Consider the following 24,857-nt stretch of genomic DNA (forward strand, 5'->3'; position numbering starts at 1 on the left):
AGAAATCCGCTTTGCCAAAGTTTAAATGTTGGTGTACTGATGAAAAACAAAATGCAAGTAGTGAAGAGGCTGTTATTCAAATGAAATGTGAAACAAATATGTTATATTTCCATTATGTTTTCTACATGGTTTAACCATTTTCAGTTCTACTCATACCTATGGAACTGGAGTTACATCCAAGTAACTTAAAATGTTTTTTTCTCCTTGGCCTCATTACTGAAAGATTTCTGTGACAGTGACAGGAAGTGTATTCTGTGCCCCAAATTCATCTGAAGAATTTGTAGTTTTAATTATGCCTAAAAACCAGAACAAGGATGCCAAGAAACATTTCTTAGAGATGTACTTGGCAGTCAGGGGGGCTGAGGGCCAGAGTGGCTCTGCTCTGACTGAAGAGGAAGTATATTATTGCACTGACCAGGAGCCTAGCAGTAGGGGGGAAATACACAGGGCCCCAATAGGAGGGGGGTGGGGTATCTAAAAGCTGGAATAAAAAGGTTGTTTTTTTTGCTTTTTTTTTTTTTTTTTAAATACTACTTAGCACCATCATTAAGTTAAAAATGGCTGAATAAATTGGTTGAAAGACTGAAACTTGAATAAAATAGATGGGAGCTCCCCAATGCCTCTCTCACTCCTTAACGTTTTGAAACCTGGGAAAAATGGCTTAATTTCTTTTGAAAATGGATAGACTGTGAGCAATTTAGAGAGAAATAATCCAGAAATTAGTAAAAAAGTATGGTAAGAAAATTACCTATGAAGAAGCAAAATCAAAAAAAGAAACAAACCAACAAATAAAAAAATATAAAATGACCCCCCCAAAAGATGTTTTTTTAAAAATAAATAACCATTTCTATATGTATATATACAATGTAATATATACATATTTATGTATAAAAAAGTAATTCTATATTTTATATATGTATATGTATATAAAGCATTATGCTAATTTAAAAAATACTCTGAAAAAAATGTAATAGCTTTTTAAAAAATGATTGATTGAATGATTTTCCACTTAAGTCCACTTATTTCTTGCAATTTGCGGGACATTTCATGCCAAGTTTCTTATGTGTTTTTTTCTCATGCTTTTGAAAGAAACCAATTTGCTCAGGGTCCAAAGGTTTAAATACTTGTGAAAGGCGTCTGAATGCAAAAAGTTGATGTTGATCCAGGTGTCAAAGGGTTAAATGCATGGTTTAGTTCGCCCCTGCACTAAACGAACTAGAGTCGATTAAGTGACTACTTATGCTGCTGGATCACCAATGTACACATCTTTCCCTGAGAAAGGGAAATCAGGGTTTTACAAAAGAAAAGAATGAAAGGAAAGGGGAAGAAAGCACACTGAATTTGTAAAAAAAAAAAAAAAAAAAAAAAAAGGTGTGTGACAAAGGAATGAATCAAGAGAGGAAGGAAGGGTTGGGGGGCCACTTGTGCACAGGGCCCACATATCCTTACTGTCAGTCTTTTGTATTTATCATCGGGTTTGGAATTTTTACTGGAATATCGCCTACAGCTGTGTCAGAATTAATACGTGAAATTAACTCTTCGCATGCTGTGCTTTTCTATTTTGGCCAAAATCTTCTACATCTAAATGCAGCAGCATTTGTGACTGATGCACTGCAGTTAGGAGAAATGTTTGAGTGATTAGGCCTACATGTAGCCTACCCCTCGGTCCCCTCCTCTCCGCCTCCCTCACTCTGCCATTGGCTCGCAAGAGGCAGGCTCCGGGATGATGATGCCTGGAGAAGGGGGTAAACTCGGAGCGCGCGGCTCTCCTGCTGCGCACACACGCACAGCCAAAGTGAAGTGAAGATGCTTCTGTCCTTTCGCTCAACAGTCCAGCTCGCGAGCCACTCACTTCTCCTCCTTCATCTTCTCCTCCTTTTAGTGCCTGAGCTCCAAACTGTCCCCTTGACGGGTGTAAGGAGGGAACTTGCGCAGCCGGGCTCGGTCAGCTCGGAGGAGGCGAGAGGAGGCACCAGAGATCCGGAGCACCGTCAGCCCTTTACCTTGGAGAGCTACGCGTCGGTATGGGTGCGCTGACAAAAGGACGTTACCTCTCCATGACGGGCCTCCTGGTTCTTGTTTACTGCACGGTGTCAGTCATCTCCAAAGGTAAGAGCCGTGTCCGCGTGCATGCATGCTTACTTTCGGTGTCACGGGGTTTGCAACGCCTTTCGCCGGCGTGTTCAGGAAAAGCGGTGCCATCTCCGTGGTTACGCACCACTTGTCACGTTTCTTTCGTGCTTGTGCAGATTTGGGGTATTTCTGACGGTTTGCAAACAACAACGTACACATCGAATATTCAGTTTCTGATTAATCCTCCGGACTTATTGTCACTGTTTGAGCTCTTTCTCTGTGCGCAGCAGAGCTTCTCGTGTTGATTCATCAAGCTGACACTGTCAACTTCCCCTACGCTGTTTATCTTTCTCCTATCCCCCTCAGATCGATGCTAATTGTGCCATTTTCACGCAGTCTTTAACGAATCCATCAGCATGGCTGCGCTGCGTTTAGGAGTAGCTTTAAACACAGGCACGCCTGTGCAACAGGCATGCATTTTTTTCTCCGGGAGTTACTGTGCTGATTGTGTGTAGACGCCTGTCTTCATTTGAAAACGATCCACTCCCTGATATCATGAAGTGGATCCAGTGTCAGGGAGGATAAAGGGGGCTATGCAGGGCTTGTTTGTGCAGGGCGAAGGGACAGGCGTTTATGTTGACTTCAAGCAGAAAATAAGGAAAGCATTGTGTGGCTGACACCTGAAACAATCTCTGACAGGGCAGGAGGGCCGGATTTCAGTGAGGTGCCGTGCTCCTTTAGGGTACATGTCGATCATTTGCTGAAAGCAGTGTGCCATGTGTTTTAGATGAAGATAATGGACATGTTTTAGTTTATTTTGTAGGTGGAATACAGGTGATTATGAGGTGGCTGTGCCAGGCAGGAAGCATTTGAAGATTGGGCACGTGTCCCAGTTTGATAGGGGTGGGGAAGAAATTGATACAGCAGAGTATCGCGACATGATTTTGCATGACAGTTTAATATTGATGCAGAGGTGCCAAGATTTTTTTTCTTATTATGTCAATTATTGATATTAAAAAAAATGATATGATATTATAAAATGCAAATTAAACTTTTGGTCGCTTTTTAGAATGATAAAATCAATTGTTATTTCAGTACACCGTGTACAGTTTGATGCAATAAAATGATTGGAGTGAGATAAACATACTGCTCTTTTTAGATAAAACTAGATGTTAACATTTTTCTTTAGCAATGTAATTTGGGGTGAAAAAGGTAATAACTATTGATATATTTTAGCACAATACACTTTAAGAAAAAGAAACAATGTTTGGTTAAACTTGACAAAGTTAGTATTGACTTAATTTGAAAACACAAGTGAAGGTAATTTTGTAATGATTCAATTTATCTTCTCAAATTCACACAACTTAAAAAATTCAGGCAGCCGGGACACCAATTTTTTTTAAGTTAAATCAAATAGTTTATTTTTACAGTGCACTCAGGATATTGCAACACATTTAAAATCGCTATAATATTGTATCATGACTAAGTATCATGATAACATTGTATCCATGGACCCGGATGGATTCACAGCCCAACAGTTTGATGTATTATTTATTATTTATTGGAGGAAAAAATCAAGAAAAATAATCAGTGATTTAGAACAAATATGTGAGGCAGTTTTTTATAGCTAGATTGCACTGTAAAAATGTTTGTTTAACTTAAAAAAGTTATCGTCTGGATTGCTTAAAAATTAAGTTGACTGTATTTAAGAGGACAAGTTGAATCATGAGAAAATTACCTCAACTTGTCTTCTTAGATTCAGTCTACTTAAAATTTTTAGCTGGACTGCACTATAAAAATAAAATATTTTGTTTACACATCAAAAAGGTAGTGTCTGGGCTGCCTAAAAAATTTAAGTTGACTGAAGTTCAGAAGACAAGTTGAGGTTATTATGTGGCGATTCAACTTGTCTTCTCATATTCAGTCAACCCAAAAATTTAAGGCAGCCTAGACACTTAATTTTTACAGTGCGAGTTGTAGCCACTACATTGAAACTTGCCCATTTAAATCAGATATACACCACAAGCACACAACTGCACGGGCATATATTTGCCTCTCAGTCAGTTGATCGTGCCTGTGCTGATCGTATCTCGAGAAATGGTTCATCATTCTCTGTCTGCTGCCGACTTTAATGGCTGTGACGTGAAACAGATTCTTCAGATTCTCGTTACTGTAGGTTATAGGTGAGTGTGTACAGTGCTGGTATTTGATGTGATATTACTGTTTCCCCTTCACATAGTCTAACGTGACTGTACAGCAAGCCAATGGAGCTGAAGAGAGTGCAGTAATAGATTGAGGTCACAGCATCACAACTCTATTGCCCACTGCAGTCACTGAACATGGGTGTATAGAGTCCCTTGTTGGATCGAGTGCAGGGACACTCCAGCCTTTTCATCTTAGCGGTGAAACCTGTCTGATTGTTTCTATATTACGTCTTGGTCTTATTGTGAGGAAATTGTTGGCTTTTGAGAGTCTAATATGCAGCTTGCGTATGACTATCAAATAGAATCGTATTCAATTACAGGGCAGCATTGTTATCATTTTATGTTCATGAAAGAGAAACAAATGCCACTTGTAAATGCAAATAATGAAAGTAAATTTGGTAAATTAAAAAAAGAAATAACTAAATGCATAAATACAATGAAGCTATGCATTTTAAACTAGTGACTCCCACCATTTTTGGCGTGTGACAAGAGACTGATTTTTTAAGTAGAGTGGTAAAAATTGAAGCAAACGCTGAGATACTCTGACTTTTAGTTCCTAGTATTCAGAAACAGGAATTCCCATAATGCTGCTTGATGGCGTCTTTTATAAAAACCATTCCATCCTGAAAAATTGCCATATCTTTCAAAGCCCATACCTCTGTTTGAAATGTAGGATTCTTGTAAAATATGTTTAGTCTTCAGTTTAATGATGTCATTGGGGTTATTTGATGACATCATCAGGGTTAATTCAACTAAACAATCCAGAATTTTGCAAGAAAAGCTAAGATTAGAGAAGAATACTGTATGTTTTGTCACCCATAATCTTATCACCCCTCAAATTCAGTAGCAATCCTAGACTCTGTAGGGCCCCAAGCAAAGGAACAGTCAATTCAGTAAAAAAAAATGCATTTTTTCATTATCAAATGTGGTAAATTTTTCCTAAAATATAATAGACACCAACATGCACACACAAATATCAGAGTACTTGAACAACCAGCTGTTATGGTAGCTAGAGGGGGCCACAGTTTGCTGTTTTTGGGGGGCAGTGGTGGTCCACTGTAGTGCATTCTGGGAGGTTTTCCGGGGTTTATATTTGTTGTTGCAAATTGTGCCAATATCAATGGCCATCAGGGGCCCTTTTCCTAATTTTTTTTTCACGGGCCCCCAAACATTTGCTTGGTTTGCCTCTCTTGATGGTGCACCCCTGCACAGATATTTCTCTTGTGACCCTTTTGTGGGCCCTGAACCCTACAGTAGTAACCAGTCATTTGGACAGTAAAGAAAAAAAGGCTGATCATACAAGCCCGTGTGCAACTTTGCTCTCTGTAAGTATGCACTATTAAATAGTTTTTATGTTGAATTTGTTAAATATTAATAGTTGTGAAGTTGAGGGGTTATAATACCCAGAAAACTCTTGGAGGAGCCGTCAGTCAACTGTACTTAGAACTCTTGTTTCCCAAACTCTGTTTCTGTACTGTACACAAAATGAATCTTAACTAAAGATTTCAAAGAAGCAAAAGATCTGACAGTGTTGAGTCTGATGTTCTCTGGACAGTGTTTGTTCACTGCTGCTTAGAAGACAGTTTGAACTTGGACTTTATTCAAGGTTTAGATTGTAACTTTCTGTGTGGAGAGACAGGCCAAAACTGCAGTCTGTTACTTGTAAAGAAAAAAAAAATGTGCGATGAGCTTGTCACACCAGAGAAAAATAAAAAAATTAGCTTTAAAATCATAAAAAAAGAGTGGTACGTTGAGACACTGGGAGCGTGTCTGATAAAGGAGCTGAAACTATGTTACGGTTACTACTAACTTTAAAAAATGTAGCATATAAGTATAGTTTGGTTTACCCCGTGTGCAGGTAGGGAGTTAGCTACATTCTAACAGTCCTCTAATCTCTTTAGTCAAATAAATACATTAATAAAAAAGTCTGTTAAGTGCAAAAGTCAAAAACATAGGCAGGATATTCATCAGTAACGTAAATTTCAGTCATTTCAGCCCTAACCGGCCCGCCAGCATTTACTGCTGACTGCTTTGGGAGTGTGCTTCGTGCTAATGTTAGCTGCTATTAGCTGCTGTTAGCTGCCAGTGAGAATCTGTTGCTTAGTGGCTCTCTCCTCCTTAGGCTTGGTGTGTATGTGACTGTGCTACTGAGTTAGCTGCTAACAAGAGTCTGTAGCTGCATGGCAGCTCTTTAGTTCCTCAACATGGGGTGTGTATGTTACTATGCTAATGATTTAGCTGCTAACAAGAGTCAATAGCTGTATGGTGGCTCACTCATTCTTCAGCTTGGGGTGTGCATGTTACTATGGTACTGAGTTAGCTGCTAATGAGAGTCTGAAGCTGTGCAGCTGCTAGGTTTTCGGCCTGTGGTGTGTGTATGTTACTGCACTACTGTGTTAGCTGCTAATGAGAGTCTAAGCTGCACGGTGGCCCCCTTGTTCTTCAACTTGGAGTGTGTATGTTACTGCGCTACTGAGTGAACGGCTTACCAGAGTCTTTAGCTGTGCAGCTGCTAGCACTTTGGTTGGGGTGTTTATGATATTGTGCTACTGAGTTAGCTGCTAATGAGAGTTGGTAGCTACACAGTGGTACACTCCCTGGCTTGGGGGAAATGTGTGCTTCGTACCACTGAATTAGCTGCTAACAATGGTCTGTTGCTTCACAACAGCTTGTTCTTGGTAAATACAGAGTGGGGGAGGGATTATGTTAAAGATGGCTCTAGTGTGTCATCAAGCAGCCCGAAAAATCATGAACACAACAAACTTATTTCACAATGCAGCACTACACAGTTCTCAGTCTTTTCACAAGTTTTCAACAAGTATTTTGTGAGATTTATAATGTCTTTAGAAAGAAAAAAACTCACTTTGCTTTACTCAGGCTTTAGAGAGACTAGATCTTTGTTGTCGATGTTGCCTAGAAAATGATTATATTTTTATCAATTATTCTGCCAAGGTTCTACTTGATTAAAGTTGTCTATAAAATGTCAAAAAAATAGAAGAAATCTCACCATTTTAATTCCCAAGAATGCAAAGTGGCACCTTCATTTTCCTTGTTTTATCTGACTATTAATAAAAAATCAAGGTAATTATCATATGTGACTGAAAACTCTTACATCTGAGAAGTTAAAATCAGAGAAAGTTTGATATTTTTGATTAAAAATGACTGAAATTACTATGAAAATAAATAGATTTTCTATCAATCAGCCAATCATTTTAGCTCCAGAGGCAGAGCTCTGCATTTAAGTCCCACCCAAAGGACCTTGAATGCGTCCATCATTTCTGCAGGAATCAAAGTGACATTTCGTGCTGTCTCCACATACTCGTGCACAGCACAGGCGCCCTTCACTGCTCCCATTTCCCTGCACGTCACATCACTCTCAAAGGCCATAACTGTAACAACAGGTGTCACACGGACATTTCCCCACAACGTTGACTCCGTGAACCCAAACAGCAGCAAACACAGTGGTCTGGCTGCAGCGGAATTTGACCACGCTAGCTCGCACTCAGCGAGATTTAAGCTCTCGGGGATCAGTGGTGATGTTTGCAGGCCTTGTTGGCTGGAGACGAGCCCCACGCAAGCTGGGCTCCTCCTGTGTGACATGGCCGTGAGTGAGCACGTGGCCCAGGGGGAAACTTTAAAAGCCTTTCCAATCATGCTTCACAGGACAAGTCAGGAGACATATGAGAAAATATTTTAAGACCTTCTGAGCAGTGATATTAGACTTCCTTATAGATTAGGTATTAGCATTATCTCCTAATGACGCCCTACTTAGAGATGCAGAGAGGCTAACTGAATGCACTGATATGTAATATCCCTTATAACCTGGCTTCTGATGAGGCTGTTATTGATTTCATTTGACAACGAGGCGTATTTATTTGGAACTTGATGATTAATTTATGTGATGTGTGATTTAGCAGGCAAGTGTGTGTGTGTGTGTAGAGTAAGAAAAATAATGAGGAAGGGGATTATCTGATATTTGATTGAGGATTGTTGATGTCACCCTGTTCATTTTCCAGTAATTCAACATGCTCTGCTGTAAGTTTTCCTAATGCCACATCTGATTCTGAGAATATTTTATGAGATCAGGAGCTGCTAATGTTTGTCGTGCTGGAGTCCGAGACGCATTGCACACATGCACGGACCCCCCGGTGGTCACCTCATTTGGTAAACATTAGCACAGTGATACTCAACTTGCTTTGCTTGGGGGCCACTTTTGCAAAATGACAGGAGGCTAGGGGTCAGTTGCAGCAGCCCAATACATGTTTCCAGGTTTGTTGGACATGTCTAGGATTATAGGACATTTCTAGGATTTAAGGCCAATTCTATGATTTCAGGACATTTCTGGGGTTCCAGGATGTTTCTCAGATTTTAGGATGTTTCTCAAATTTTTGGACATTTGTAGGATTTTACAGCATGTCTAGGATTTTGGCACATCTCTATGATTTGAGGATGTTTCTAGGCATTAAGGCCTCTCTAGGACTCTTGGATGTTTTTCATATTTTAGAACATTTCTAGGATTTAGGACGTTTCAAGGATTTTAGGATGTTTCGAGGACATTAGGATGTTTCGAGGACATTAGGATGTTTCTTGGATTTTGGGACTTTTCAAGGATTGTAGCATGTTTTGAAGATTTTAGCATGTTTCTAGGATTTTAGCATGTTTCCAGGGTTTGGGGACATTTCTAGGATTTTACAGCATTTCTAGGATTTTAACATGTTTATTGGATTTTAGGAGGTTTCTAGGATTTTAGGACTTTTCAAGTATTGTAGCATGTTTTGAGAATTTTAGCATGTTTTTAGGGTTTTGGGACATTTCCAGGATTATACAACATTTCTAGGATTTTACAACATTTCTAGGTTTTTATGTTCAAGGGATTGTAGGATGTTTCTAAGAATTTAGGACATTAGGTACTTGGCTTGGACCTTTGTCGAGGGTTGTGGAGGATCCTACACTGATGTTTAATAAAAAAAACAAGCTCTATTTTGACACTGTTTTGTGCACTCTGGCACCATATGTATACTAAAAAAACAAAAACAATTACGAGTGTGAATCACTTCATTTATTGTGAATTAGAAAATGGTTAAGGGGGGCCACCCAGCACACTGTCGAGGACCAGATTGAACCTGCAGGCTGTAAGTCGAGTATAACCACATTAGCCACTCCTAGCTCCTCGGATGCACAGTGGTGTCAAGCCTCGCTGAAGTAACAACCGCCACATGGCGTGTGATGCCCTCGATGCCGTGTCTCACTCTTCCCTGACATGTGGAATCTGCAATTCTCCCCAGGCTTCAGTTCACCCTTGACCTTGTGCTGCAGATTGTACCTCTGTTCTTGCTCTTCAGGTTGGAAAACAAAAATAGAAGAGAGTAGAGCAAGGACGTACAAAGCTGTGGTTACTTTTGTTTTCCAGAAAAAATATCTCAAGGTTTTTTTCTTATTTTATTTTGCTGCATACACGGCTTTCATGAAAACAGACAAAGGTCAAATCAGTTATTTTCCCTCAGAGAAAGTAAAGGGGCTCTTATATTTTCCCTGCCGATCCCAGAATGAATCATCATAGTCAGGCTACCGTGGGTGACAACGTGCGCAGTTCAGTGCCCAGATTTACATTTAAATGAAACCAAATGGCTGTACATTCAGAAATGATATACAGTAATGATGATGGTAATAAAAGCAAAGTCCTCTTTCATATTGGACTGGCTCCTGCTCGGGATTGCTGTCATTTGGGGACTTTGCAGGTACAGTCGGTGAGTTATGTCTTTGCTATGTCAAGACTATTACCTTCACATTTCAACGAGCGAATTCATCAACGCGCTGCCTAAGAGGCTTAATGTAGTCAGCAATCAGCCCCGCAGCTCATTGGGTTCTCCTGTCTGCTACCAAGCTGAATGGTACTCAGACATTCAACTTTCTTCCAGCTACCCTATGTCATCTATATCTGCACGTTTACGCTGCAAAGGCCCTAACACATTCAAGGTATCTCATAACAAAGCCTAGTTCCAAACTTTTGTAGTTGAGATCATGCGGGGATGTCATCCTCATGTACCTGAGCCAGAAAGATGGTGACAGAAAACCAAAATGGCAGAGAGAGTAGATTAGACCGATGCAGCTGGAGGTGGTTTTAAGTTGACGTATGTAAAAAACAACTTAAAAAAAGGACTGTAGTATGAAATGTGTTTCTTGTTGCAATACATTCAGAGAGATTAATGTGTTGGGGATGCATTGATTGTGAAATTAAATTTTGCTGATTTCAGATACTGGTGTTTCTATTTTTTGTTTCAGTTTATGCAGTTTTTGTTGTTATTCATTCCCCCTTTTGTACCAGGGAAACAAAGAAATAATTATAAAAATTCCTGAACTGTTTAAAAGTCATTCAGCCTTTGCACTATCCTTGAATGAGGACAAATTCAACCATACACATTTATGAACAACCTTTAATATAACCTTCTCTCAAATGAATAGCATCTTTAAAAACTGGCTTCAGTAGCTTTTTTAGTATACTAATTAATTCTCTTGTATCTTTTTATATGGGTGTGAGAAACATAAACAAATTTCTGCTTCAAACAGCTGTATTTATTCAAGTTTCTCCACAAAAACTACATTTTATAAGATTACAGTGAACATATCATGAGAATATTATAATTCACCTTAATTTGTACAGAATTGAACTTGAACATGTCATAACTCAACTCAATGCAACCTCCGTCAAGCAATCATTTCTCACTCCCAACTCAGCAACGTGTGGTCAGTGGCCCTCTGCGTCAGATACTGAGACACCGAGGCACCTTTTAGTAAGAGTAGCACTGGGCAGCGGCATTTTTTGATGCTTGGAGCAACTGTCGTTGTATAAAAAGCACTAAATGCCACAAGGGAGGGTGGAAGTTGACTTAGATGGGACAAACAAACTCTGGACTTTTACCTGGGAGCACGCTGTTCATGTTCCACGTGAAACTAATAGTCAGGTTCTTGAATAACAATGTAGTCTGCTAGCATGTGTTGGACACTGTGACATATTTCACATAACATGATATTATGTAAGTAACAAGCTTTATTTTAAGCAAAACTGTTTTTTTCTTAACCTAAACACATGCTTTTGTTGTTTAAACCTAATTAATTAAACCTAAAAAAATGAAGTGTTTTACCAACATTTGAAGGTCATTTTGAAATAGCACAATGTATATAAGGAGCGTAAAATGACATCCCTGTGCTTCCAAAATGGATACTGGAGGGGAACTTAGGGTGTCATAATTTTACCTGTAGGGCCACTGACAGCATCAGTATTTGATGATTTGGGCGTTAGAATGCTTTGCAGTCAGCTATTAGTTCTTGCCGCTGGCTGCTAACAGCTGACATTAACCAGCTCCCCTCCTTTCAAATTCAGCACAGATTTGTTGTCCACAATCTGCCATTATCAGGGAAATGATAGGGTGTGTCCCCGATGCGTCAATTGTTAGTTTACTGTGCCCTTTCATCCCGAGAGCGTCTCAACCCAAACACATTTCTATTGTTCCCGCAATGCCAGGACGCCGTTAGGCTTCAGCACTGTTTTTTTGCCTTTGCAAAATTGATTAGACACCTCAGAAAAACAGTGGCCACTGCCATCAATGAATGTCATCTTATTTGCCAATAGGCCGATGGCAGTCAACAGGGTGAATATTGGCTCATACTGATGTTTGGACAATAAATCAGTGCAAGTCTATTTTTAATTTTATTTGAAGGCAAAAACACTATATATTCCACCTTTTCAAATGTCACGATTCTGTTTATCTTTGTTTTTTATCACTGTAAATTGAATATCTTAAGATTTTTTTTATTTATTTATTAGTTATTTCTCAACCTTATTTGACCAGTTTACAGGAAATCCTAACTCAAGGTGCCAGTAATAGCATTTTCTAGGGCTTTCAGTCACATCTCACAGTTTTCCTCAGCAGATGGAATTTGCCAAGCCTAAGAAAAAGCACAAGATGAGATTCAAAGCTATGAAAACCATAGTAAGTGGGCTTTGAGTCTCGAAATTAGCGATTTACCATATTCTGCAATTTAATAGACCAAATAATTAACCAATAAATTAAAAAAATATTTGCAGATTAATAATGAAGCCAGTGTACAGAAGCCAATGTATTTCAGCCATTGCGTCTATAATTATATTGTAAGAATTACAAACAGCATCTAGCACTGACATTTTAGTAATCTCTGTTCTCTTTCACTCCTTCACCCTTAACTTTGCCATTTTCCAGAGAATCAGCGCACGACGGGGGCTGTTATTTAGAATCCCTCTGAAAATGCTTGAGTCACGATGGCCTCGTCTGGCCCGGATGAACGCTGCAGCTTCCGTTTTTACTTAATCTGAGGGGACGGCAATCAGGACAGGATGAGAAGGCCCACTCAGTCACAGTGCTAAATCATGTAACAAAGCTGCAGATCCCCTTCATCCATCTCAGTCAGGAGATTCAATCAGTTGTGCTCTTAGAGCGACACGTCTTCATTCCACAGTCCTGTCCAGACTCCAGCCAAGTGGGTTTCTTTTTAAATATTGCAATCTATGCGTGAGCCCTGACTGATACATGTGGACCCATCTTTTTTTTTTTTCTCTTGCTCTTACAAAAGAACTCCCCAAGGATAAAAAACACTTGGGAATTAAATGTGGTAGGCGGAGAATGCACTGTACTGTATAATGATGACAAAAAAAGCAGGGTAGAGTGTGTTTTAAAAATGAGCTGGAGACAAGGTGTATTGTTTCTGGGATGGTGTTTATTGACATCTGTATCCATATTTTATTCGACATTTATTCATGCGTGTAGCTGATATTTTTTTACACAATTTTGGAGTGGCAACGATCCAATCTTAATTTAGTCTGCATAGTTAAGTGCACATATAGCCAGCAACGTATAGTGCAAGGGTCAAAACAACAGCCACACAGCATAAGCAAAATATATTGTAAATAACCATAGAATATTCATACATCATAAATAATAGATACAAACTGTGGGTAGGAATAACACTTAAGTAGAAAAGTAGTGTTTCTGTCCATGTACATGTGTCACTACTTGTTTTGTACACCCACCTTAACACACACATAATAAAGTGATATAAAACTGCTTAAATATTCATAGCCATTAATTGAACCTCATCTTCATTTCTGTAATCTTTGAAGATTCTTACACATGCTCTAAATAAACACGCATTTATTGCTGCAAACTAATTAATCACACTTGTACTGTGGTGCAATTACTCTCAAGCATCAGCACAAGTAAAACAGGGTCTTCATAAAAAAAGCAGCTCTAATTTGTGGGGTTTTTTTTCACTTTAATTTGGTGTTTGCTGCAGAGCAAATGCTGGCACTATACACCAACTCGGTGATATACTCCAAATTTAGAGGTGTCAGGTTGCGCAGGCTTCCGTGAACTTCTTCATATCTGTGTTTACAGATGGTGCACACCAGATGAGCTTTTTACAAGGCGGCTTTATGGTAGCATCATATTTAGCAAACCTCCAAGCAGCCATAAGGCCTACTGGGGGATGTACATGTGACTGTGCACTGCACACACACACACACACACACACACACACACACACACACACACACACACACACACACACACACATACACACACACACACACATAGTTTGTGTAAATTTTGTTTGTACCACATCACTTGCTATATATAGCATCTGGGTGAGAGCTTCTATAGAATCAGAGTCAAGTGATAGGTGAGGCCTCATCTCTTATCAGGTCTGAGAGAATTCAATATTGTTATTGAAAAACATGTCCCGTTGATGTATGGGTCACTGCTGAAATCTATGTCAGCCAATCTCAAGTAAATTGCCTTTTGAATGACTGTAGTTTCTAAGTGAATCTCACATAGTGCATCCAGTGAAAGGTAAAGGAGTGTCATTATTCTGTATATTGCATGATGTCATTGATGGCAGGGTAGGTTAGTCAGTCTACCACTTTGGTTCAGAGTGAAATATCTCACCAAATATGGGATGGAATTTTGTTCATATATCTATTGTGTTGAGAGTATGAATCCTATTGACTTTTTAAGGCTGAATATGATTTTAAAAAACTATGATACCAGTATACTGGTATTTTGTGGTATACCAAGACCAGTAACATGTAAAGTGATACCAATACTAGTAACAATACCAGTACCCTTAAAGTGATACCAATACCATTACCCTTAAAGTGATACCAATACTAGTACCCTCAAAATCATACCAATAATAGTACCAGTACCATTAAAGTAGTACTGATACCAATACAACTAATATTAATGTTTGGAATACCTATATTACCCTTAAAGTGATACCGGTACCATTACCCTTAAAGTGATACCAATACCTGTACCCTTTAGGTGATACCGACACTAGTACCAATACCAGTACCCTTAAAATGATACCAATTCTAGTGCCAATACCAGTACCCTAAAGTACTGCCAGTACCAGTACCAATACAAGTTACTATAATTTTTGGCATACCAAAACCATTACCCTTAGGGTGATAACAATTTTAGTACCAATACCAGTATCCTTAAAGTGATACTGATACCAAAAGAGCTCTACATTCAATACCCATAATGTGAATGGATTGGTGTGTAGTATAGTCATACTTCAAATGCCTCAATTCACCACAACATAGACTGTATGGCTTGTAGCTGCTGTTGCAGGAATGTGAGCTCTGTGCCGGGGACAGTTGTGAGAGTGCGCTGGCTGCACATGCATTGGATTTTAACATCACACGGCAATCTTTTCCTAACGGTTATTAATGGGTTTAATAACAGAGGTGAGAGATTTCAGTCTTTGTGTGAGTTTGTTGGTACCACTGAACGGCTTGGTGTTGGATGTTAGCACTGCTGCTGTGTTAGCTTCTGCTAACTGGACAGGCTCACCCGTATGAGATTGACACTGGAGACAGCAACAGAAAGTTTGTTGATCTGGCAGGTATTCAGGACAGTATGGGATCAGAACACTGACGCAAAAAATATCGAATGTAGCCATCATATGAGTGGAGACATTTTGATACTACTTGGTTTTGGGTTAATAGGTTGATATCTTAAAGTTATGAAGTACCAACACCTAGCCTTATTGGTCAGTCCACCACTGTGGTCTAGATTTGTTTTACCAATTGTTGGATGAATTGCCATGACATGCTGTGGAGACAGTAATTCCCTTGAGAGAATAAATCCTTTTGACATTAGTAATCCTCTGACAATACCTCCAGCAGATGACTTGAACAGTATGAAGGGCAAAATGTTATTTACAAAGAAAGCAGCATGACAGGATAGTAACCCAGCAACATGAGCCGCCTCCATTGAAAGGCCAGTAGTTATAGAAAAGCCTCTCCAGTACATAGATCACAGGTATTTTTCTCGGATGCCTGATATATGGCCTTTGATATGCCAACCCTGATGGTCCTCTGCTTTTGCTGTACCCACTTTCATGGCCTTGGGTCAGCTGTTCAAACATGTCCTCTGTTGATCCATGTTGCAGCAGCAGGCCTACCGGGACATAACTGTGCTGAAGGACAAGTTGTGATGAATGGACTGCCGAGTACCAGTCTCAGCTTGCTGTGTCCTGTCCTGCCTGGAGGACCTCTGGGTCTCGCTGGTGGGTACATGTTAGTCATTGGACCACGCTGTTTGTGACCAGTGGTTGACACACACAGGTACTGCAGAAACGACCAGGGAGAGGGCTTAATAGTAGGTTTTTTTAATCTTTGATATGAGTGTTAGGTGAATGGTGAATTGTTAATAAAAACCCTTGGTACTGGGTTAGAATTCAGTTTACTCTCAGTGTGATAGACAAAGCTTTGTGAAGATAGTGTGAACATGGTTATCAGATTGTGCTCTACTTAAATATAGTTATCTCAAAGCCCCTGCACGTATATAGAGCAATAACTGCATTCTGTTCACTCTGTCAAAATGTGGAGGACTAAATTAAGCAACAAAGGAGCCTTAGTTGGACTGTGCTGATGTACTGAAATCCTAGAAAAATCAGAATAACCAATGATCATCCAATAACATATAAATCATTTGATAAATTTGTCCTCATTCCAGCTAAGCATAGCATTAAATGTATATTGAAAGTCTGAGGGCTGTTAGGACTTTTGGACAAGATAAGACATAAAAGACATGACCTTGGGCTCTGGGAAATTGTGATGGGCATCTCTCACAAATCCCTGCCTCTTTTGGAGACAGTTAATCAATGGATTTGAAAAAAACGGACATATTAATCAATGGTTAAAAAATAAATACAGCTCTATTTGCTGTCTGCTGTGCTGCCCTCTACTCTTCAGTCACACTCAGGCAGTTATCACATTTTTGGCATGACCAACGAAATTGCATTTTTCTGATTAGTAAGGACAACTCAAATCTAAAATTGAAGCTACAACACACTAAGTCAAATATGAATCACTAAGCAAAGCAACATGACGCAAACCAAGGTATGAAAATAAAATAATAAAAGCAGTAATAAAAAAAATCCTAACTACAAACTCAACTCACACTTAAAACCAAGACCATATTGTAACTATTAATATATGTAAGAGATCTTGATGGAATCTTAATTAGGGCTGCAACTAGTGATAATACTAAAAAAAACCCATTTTTTTCTCCCATCACTTTGTTCAAAAACAGATTATTGATAGCAGTACAAAGACAAATATGAAACAATTAAAAACCTAAATGTTGACAGCTTTTACAACATACGTTTCCTTACCTTAAAACTGAACATACATTGTTTTTAACGAGACTTGCCCTGCTGTTAAGCTCTCCCCCTCCTCACTTTCACTTTGTTTCAGATGCTGTGTCAAAGCCATTGTGTTTGCGTGCAATGCAAATCCATAATTTTATTCGTTGCCAACACATTTAATAATCGATAATGATCAATTTTATTGATTCGTCGTTGCAGCCCTAATCTTAATGAGAATCAAATGATTAACAACCATGTATTAATATTTGTAAATGACTTTTGATAGTTTCACATACTACAAACTTCAGTAAGACACCAGTAAACTATGAATTAATAATGAAAACCTTTACATAACACTTGTTGTTGTAAATTATTATATACTTAATTTGAATATAATAGAAATTACATTAAAATGATTTTTTAATGTACCATTTGTAAATTATGAATGATGTGAAAAAGAAAATTACAATTGATTTAACTATCTACCACCCACACTAACACTATGTAGGACTTACTGAAACTGTCTATGGTGCAATGTAAAATGACACAAAGATGAACAGTAATATTACAGAAAATATGCAATTGAGCCTACTGCCATTGTGGTAATTAAAAAAAAAAAAGATTAAAAAACAAATTAACCCTTTGTCACCTGGATCAGCTTCATTTTCTTGTGCTGTATTTGGAAGCTTTTTTAAGTATTTAAAACTTTGAACTCTGAGCAAATAGGCTTGATTTCTGTCAGAAAGATAGGAAAAAAGGTTGAGAATAACTTATCAATGAGAAATAACAACAAATAACAAATATGGTATCCTTATAATTTCAAAACAGTCTGGCAGTCCAGCAGTGTTTTACATCTTGAAAACATTATGTCCAATCTTATATAGCGGTCTAACAATAAAAGTCCATTTGTTTTATTTTCAGCAGATCTTCGATAAAAGGCAGTGGTTGTTTTAGTGTTTACTTAATAACAACAATGCATTACCTTGTTAGTAAAATGCATAACATTTTAAGGAAATGCCAAAGGGTAAGAATATAACAATCTATTATAAACCATTTGTAGATTGTTACAACACTTATTGTGAAGGCTTGAATGAGGCTGACTGAATGGCACTGTGCTGCAAATGGCTTGTAAACACAACTCTTTTTCCTCCCTAACTCAACGAGACAAGACTCTCAACCAGACATGAATATGCCAGATTCCTGAACACCGCTACCAGGACACAGTACTGGCTGCAGCTACACTAACCAGTGCAAACCTATTCAACAGAAATCCGGCCAGCTGGGAGTTACCTTGTCTGTATGGTGTTCTGCTTTGCCGTACTTGCAGTTTTTTTTAGTGCTAGAGGCTCACACACCCTTTAACAGCAGGTTCATGCTCTGAACAGTCAGATCAGTTATTGGCAAAAAGCGGGAACACAGAACACTGCAAAAACACTGACACAGACTACCATTAAGTCACAAGTGATAAGGATCATTTCAGGACTAGTTTATGTTAGGAATGCACAATAATATCGGCATGTCATTTGCAGATAATGGGTTTAAAATGAAATATTAGTATACATGCTGATTTGTGCAGATAATGCAAAACGATATTCATTTTTTAAATTTACATAGTAAACATATACAAAACATCAACCCTTAGTTATTTATCTTATTTTGCACAAAGAATAAATATTACATACACTAAAAAGCATTGAGTATCAGCATTTCATGTTTCCATCTTCTAGTAGGCCTTCACAACAAGAGTATGCATAATAAAATGTTAATTCCACTACTGAAGAGACTTGATAATCACTAAAATTAGGTGGGGAGTAAAAGTGGATATATCAATATTAGTATCAGTTATTGGCTTATTGGTTATGTATCGACATATTGGATATCAGCAACAACAGCAAAAAAAAATCTAATATCGTGCATCCCTATTTCATGTTATTTTTTTCCAAGAATACTGTTCTCTATAACCTATCAATCATCAAATGATTTAAAATCTACAGTGGCTTTAGTAAATTAATCAGTCAGCAATAAAAGGTAATGTGTATTAACACAGTTAGAAGTACTTTGAAAAGTACACAATAGTTTGAATATTAATGAATTTTCTTTCAAGTGTTAAATACACTGAAAAACTAATAATACAACTAAACAAAGAAGATCCAAAAGCGACAGCAGCAACTGGGGGACATATCAATATTACAAATCAACATGTTCGTGTTTTATTTTACCTTGGGTATCTAAACAAATAAAGCTATTTGGAGGATTTGTGTGTGTCCCCCAGCCATGAGTGTGGAGAAAAGCTCAAATTAGCTGCCCTAACGTCACAATTCACTCAAATATTCACCTCCAAAATTATTAACTGCCGTTTTAACACACATTAGACACTTGAAAGCACCTCACAAGCAGGACTTGAGTGAGCATCCATCAGCTTTGGAGACTCCAATCTGATCCGCAAATACTGACTTGATTAACTCTGTCTAATTGTAGCAAATGTATTGCTAACAAAACACTATTTGTCACACATGGATTGGCCCACACAGTTAAGTCTCACAGTGAGCGCCACAGTTTTGAAGAGAGGCACTGTGTTCGATAGACTGACTGACCCTAATTTGGCTCAGGCTGATCAACATCTTGAACAGACTTGGGGAGCGTAAACTTTCCTCATTAGAAAACTTTATATTTCAGTTCGGGGTTTTTCAGTTCAAACTTTTCAGTTTGCATGATGGCAGTGTCACATCATTTCCTCTATGTACATGTCTTCTGATAGGGGCAGTGTTAAGCCAAACAGGCCACTGTCAGCTCATGGAGAAATTTGTAAAATGTGAAAATAGCAGCACTAAATGGTCAATCAAAGAGTCAGCAGCAGACTAGGGTTTATTTTATATTTTACAGTTGCTATGGCAATCAAATGTACATTACAGTACATTACATTACTGTTGTAAATTAGACCTAAATGTTGCACTGTCACTCTTTCATTGGTCCATATGTACAAACATCAGTAAGTGGATAAAATACTTCTGTGACTAAAGTGTACCTTCTTCTTTAATTTTCCTAAATGTTCCTAAAATTAAATCTAATTGATTTTGAATATTACAATATTATTTTACAATATGATTTTACAAGATGGCAGTGTTTATACATTCTCATTCTCTCTTTTTTGAGGGAATCTGCCCCACTTGAAACATCTGCTGCCACCAGTAGATTTTCTATTTTATGAGCTGGACTGTTCATAAGCAGCACTGTTGGAATATATTTATCATTCAGTTATGCATCGCACCACACTTGGAGGGCATGTTTTTCTTATGATGCCACTATACTTTTACATTCTAAAAAAAAAACCCATGAAAAAGAATCATTTTTCAACATACTACATGCAAAGCAGAATTTTTACTTTTATTTTTTTAATCACAGCCTGGAATATGTCAATAAGTAGCAGCAACATTGATTGTGACAGTGCACCTAGTGGAAATAGCATATATTTTCTCCATATGCCAAATATGGTAAAAATGACGTCATCAGGTGGAGTATAATAGTAAATAATAGTATAAATGATAAATTCCAAGGCAAAAGCCCAGAATGACAACCAGAAATGATACAGTGCATGTTTTAATGCTTTGATTGTTGTGGGATCAAATATTGCAGTTTCTTTTAGACTTATTGTAGGAGCTGAGCTGGAAATTCCAAGAATAAACAAAAATACACAATCTTGCCAAAATGTATGCCATATGCATGAACACAGCTAAAATCAAAAAATGAAGAATGAACTGGCTGTAAAATGCGCCAAACACTCCCTAAGGGTTAAAAAAAAGAGGTACATGGTGGGTTTAAAAATGCTGCACATGCATTTTAGTATTTCAGAAAGCTCCCGTCTTTCTTTCCTCCTCAAAGGCACCTTCTTGACCGCCTCCTTGTTTCATGCTCTATCTGTATTTGACAGTCTGTTCACTCAATGGCCACATTTCTCATCTAACACTACTCACTGCAAGTATCAACCTGGATTGACAAATGATCAGAACCAGCCTCTCGACAGTCGCGGCCACTATGAAACGCAAGGTAATATGAAAATACATTTAAAAGCTGTCACCACGGCAGAGACATCAGGCATTAGTTTACAGCGCGCAGTGATGGGTTTCGGCATATTTCAAGATAGACTTCTGGACAGGAAAATGAGGTAGCCATGTTTTGATGACAGCAGACAGCTGCTGCTGTTTCGTCCGAATTTCTTAGCTTGGAAGGTGATGAAACACCTGGCATGTGTTCCCCCTCCAACACAACACTTTTTTTTGCCTCATTCTTCAGTGACTAATGCATTAGTTTTGAGTTGGACCATATTAAGGCAGTTTTCACAGTGTTTTAATGAGCAGTGAGCGTTTGATGGGGAAACAGTGTGCTCTTTCACTGGTTTTCTGTTGATTTAAGAGGCCCTGACAGCTTGGCTTGTGACCTGGTAAAGCATTTAGAATATGAATATTGCATTGTACTCCACTCTGCTTTGTCTTGGCGGGTGGATAGTGGCTGGGTAACTCTTCAGTTCCTCGTGCGCCTCAGGCATCCTCCTACTGCCTCTTTTTTATGCTTGAAATTTTCTCTTTTGAAACTCATTTTGGCTTTTGATACAATCTCAGAGTTCTTTGGGGTCAGCACCGCTGTGGATTATTCAACCCTCCCATGTAAACCAACATGTATTCATCTCAACCTTGTGGGCCACGTTATATCTTTGCTGATTTGCTGTGGCTTGTGCCCACACAGCAGCGCAGGAAAATGGTTCTTTTGTTGCTGTGGCGGTTGTCTTTTTAAGCTGCATTAGCGTTAGTCTGATTTAATAGCAGTTACGCAACAATGTGGCATGCACTGTACCGCAGGCCTCATGCTTTGTGTTTTGGAACATCTCATGTCAGCCGCTGGTGTCTGTATGATACAGTGCCCCTTTTCCTACAGTTTATGACATGAAATGCCATCCAGATGAATGTTGTCTGAAACAATCCTTTAGCTAATTGGATGATCAGTAGTGACCAGCGTTTGGTTGTGCTTCCGTGTCTTTCTGCAAATACTTAGAGCGTTTTAAAAACATCTGCATGTTACAGTAGTCCAGGCTATTTTTTGCTTGAACCACTGAACTCAACAGGCTTATTTTTGGGACAGGCATATATAGGGGACAGGCTTTTAATTCCTTTCACATAAAACTGCTGATCAGCAAAATTGGAAATCCAATCAAATTCTTTCATTTAATTTCTTTTTTGTGTCTTTCTTGTTTACTCTACTGGCTTACTTGTTCTTTGGTGCTCATGGTTTCACTAAAACGAACAGAATGACTGTAGAGAATCTTACCAAGCAAACCATGAGTGCAGCATGTCCATATTGGCAAGTATTATATTGGTATGCATTATCTAAGCAGCTAACTAGCATTATCTCCAGTGGGTATACATCCAAATATTAAGCCTAGCTTTATGTTACATTTTTTTTTCGTAACTGGGGCAAAAGTTTAAGATAACTTATTAATCTATAATTTCCCTAAAATAAGTCCTTTGATTTAGTCATTTAATTTATTTGGCCAAATGACTTGTACAATGTCACAGTCATAATTCAGTCATAAACAGGTTTTACATTTACAATTGACTGAAGCAGAGAAAAGCCCCAAATATTCCTATTTAAAAGGCTAGAAATGTACAAATTGGAATAGAACTTTATGGTTATTGTTCACATACTATATGTTCAATTTCCATCGCAAAGAAACTGGTGAAAATTTCCTTAGAAATCATATAAAAAACACTCCTTTATTTGACTCTTTGAAACCTGGAGAAACATTATTTTTCTTGTGCTGCTTTCTGACACCTTTTTACAAATATTTAAACCATTGAACTCTAGCAAATTGGTGCAATTACTTATATAGGGGAAAAGGCAAGGAGCAAATTGTTAAGAAATGTTCTACAAATTGAAAGAAATTTGTCCAGGGAAAAAAGGAAATTGCTAGGGGAAAATATATTTATAACTAAACACTTTTCCCAAGTAATTTTCGGGTAATTTTCTTGTACTTTTTAATTTCTTGCTAATTTTGGGGGTAATTTCTTTTTTGTTGCTCATAACTCTGTCTTTCCTCCTGTGTTTTTGAAAGAAATTAAGCCATTCTGCCCAGGTTTCAAATGGTTTTCTCATCCTAAAACACACTTCATTCAAACTCGACAAACAAAATAAACCTCATCCATGGTTCCTCTTGCTAGCTATCTAGTCAGCAAGTCCACAGTTCCAAAACAGCTTCGATTTGGATGAAATTGATCCGTAAGGTCTTTTCAATCCTTGGTGATAATAAACCCAAGCACTCCTTTTACTGATAGAAACTGTGAGACACAGTTGACAGCTTCAAAAAATCTAGTAAGGGAACGTTGAGTTTAGATTACTTTACACACAAGAATCATTACGTTTAAAGGTTTTCTTTCAAAAGTGATTTAGATGTTGAGCTCTGTCCGTTAATAAAGAACTAGGAACTGCTAGTTGCTATCAGTGGTGCAGATTCCACAAAAAGCCACAGCTTTCTTACAGGAAGACAGCTTTATGTCTTTACAATAACATTTATTTATTTTTGTTTTAAACACTAAAAGCATAATGGGAAGCGTTGCTGGAAAATTGGAGGGAATATTGTTTCCAAAAGAAAATAGACTGATATTTACAGTGTTTGTAAACTTGTCGACATAAATACCCAAAACTTCTCAATTCCATAAAAAACTGTCCCACCAAAATTCCAGTTCATGGCATGTTTTATAGACTGTGAGAGAAATTACAAAAATATTGTAATGTAACGTTATGCCGACAGCTAGTTTTACACTGCAGCTTCAAAAATGTTGGTAAAAAAAATTCAAAATAGTTGTTTGCATATTGGAAATGTAAATAATGATGATGATGATGATGATGATGATGATGATAATATAATCAAACTTTATTTATGAGGTGCCTTAAAAACAGAGCTTACAAAGTGCTTTGAAAAACAAGGCAAAGCAGAAGCAAGAAGAATTTCCTGCAGAGGCAACATAACTATAAGAGCCAAACGGTTATGCCGAATCAAGGCCAGACAAAATTTAAAATGAAATGAATCAGAGATCTGAGGCAAAAACATATGAGAAGGATCATGATGAGAAGCCGAGATAGAATCAATCAGAAAACAAAAATAACAATAACAGCCCATACCAGTAAGAGTAAATATAAATAAGAGTAAGCACAAAATCAATTTAGAATAATGATTTGATGAATTAATGAATTGAATAATGTAGAAGTCATAAAGACAATATTTGTATTTACAATGCTGAAAAGCTTCAGTTGATATCCCCACTTGATGAATGACTTTTAAAATGAATAAAAATCATACATTTGTTCACTGTTGATTGATAGACCATTAGATCTGATATAAAGCATCAGCCAAATTTGCCTCTAGATGTAACTGCAGGCCTGCTATAAGTAACAAGACCTTCCCTTGGTCTCTGAGAATGGTAATTGAATGTCATGTTCTCAGCAGAGGGACACACACTGAAATAAGAGTCATCTCTTTCCGTCAACCCCTCCTTGCTCAGGGCATGTGAAATTCATATCGACTCTGCAAGCCAAAAATCTCCCGCAAAGTAGTAGAAATCACCTCTCGACACTAAAAACCTTTTAACGTCACCCACTAGTGGGTTAAGGATACACTCTTCCATTAGTGAGAATGGAGATGGAGTTTGGGAAAGGAACATTTCAACATGATTTATAGGCATGGGCGCTTATGTACTAATTGCATCAATAATGTTTTGCAGCAGTATGAATTTTGAATAAAGCTTTATTAATGCAAAATCATTGATTGAAGCTAACAAACAAACACTGTGAAATGTATTTAGTTGGATTTTTGCACACCAGGTGGCTATTCAGAGTTGAAAA

General features: G+C 38.0%; 1 protein-coding gene across 1 annotated transcript in view; it reads left to right on the forward strand.

Annotated features, from left to right (window-relative positions):
* The first annotated feature begins 1,806 nt into the window (after nucleotides 1-1,806).
* The window catches only part of unc5db (unc-5 netrin receptor Db), a 269,867-nt gene continuing 246,816 nt past the window's right edge, over nucleotides 1,807-24,857 (forward strand). The window contains exon 1 of the mRNA XM_042488868.1: nucleotides 1,807-2,109. Coding sequence (XP_042344802.1) covers nucleotides 2,025-2,109 — 85 coding nt within the window. The 5' untranslated portion in view covers nucleotides 1,807-2,024. The remainder of the gene's footprint in view (nucleotides 2,110-24,857) is intronic.

This window comes from Plectropomus leopardus, chromosome 6 (assembly GCF_008729295.1).
Source record: "Plectropomus leopardus isolate mb chromosome 6, YSFRI_Pleo_2.0, whole genome shotgun sequence".
Lineage (NCBI taxonomy): Eukaryota > Metazoa > Chordata > Actinopteri > Perciformes > Serranidae > Plectropomus > Plectropomus leopardus.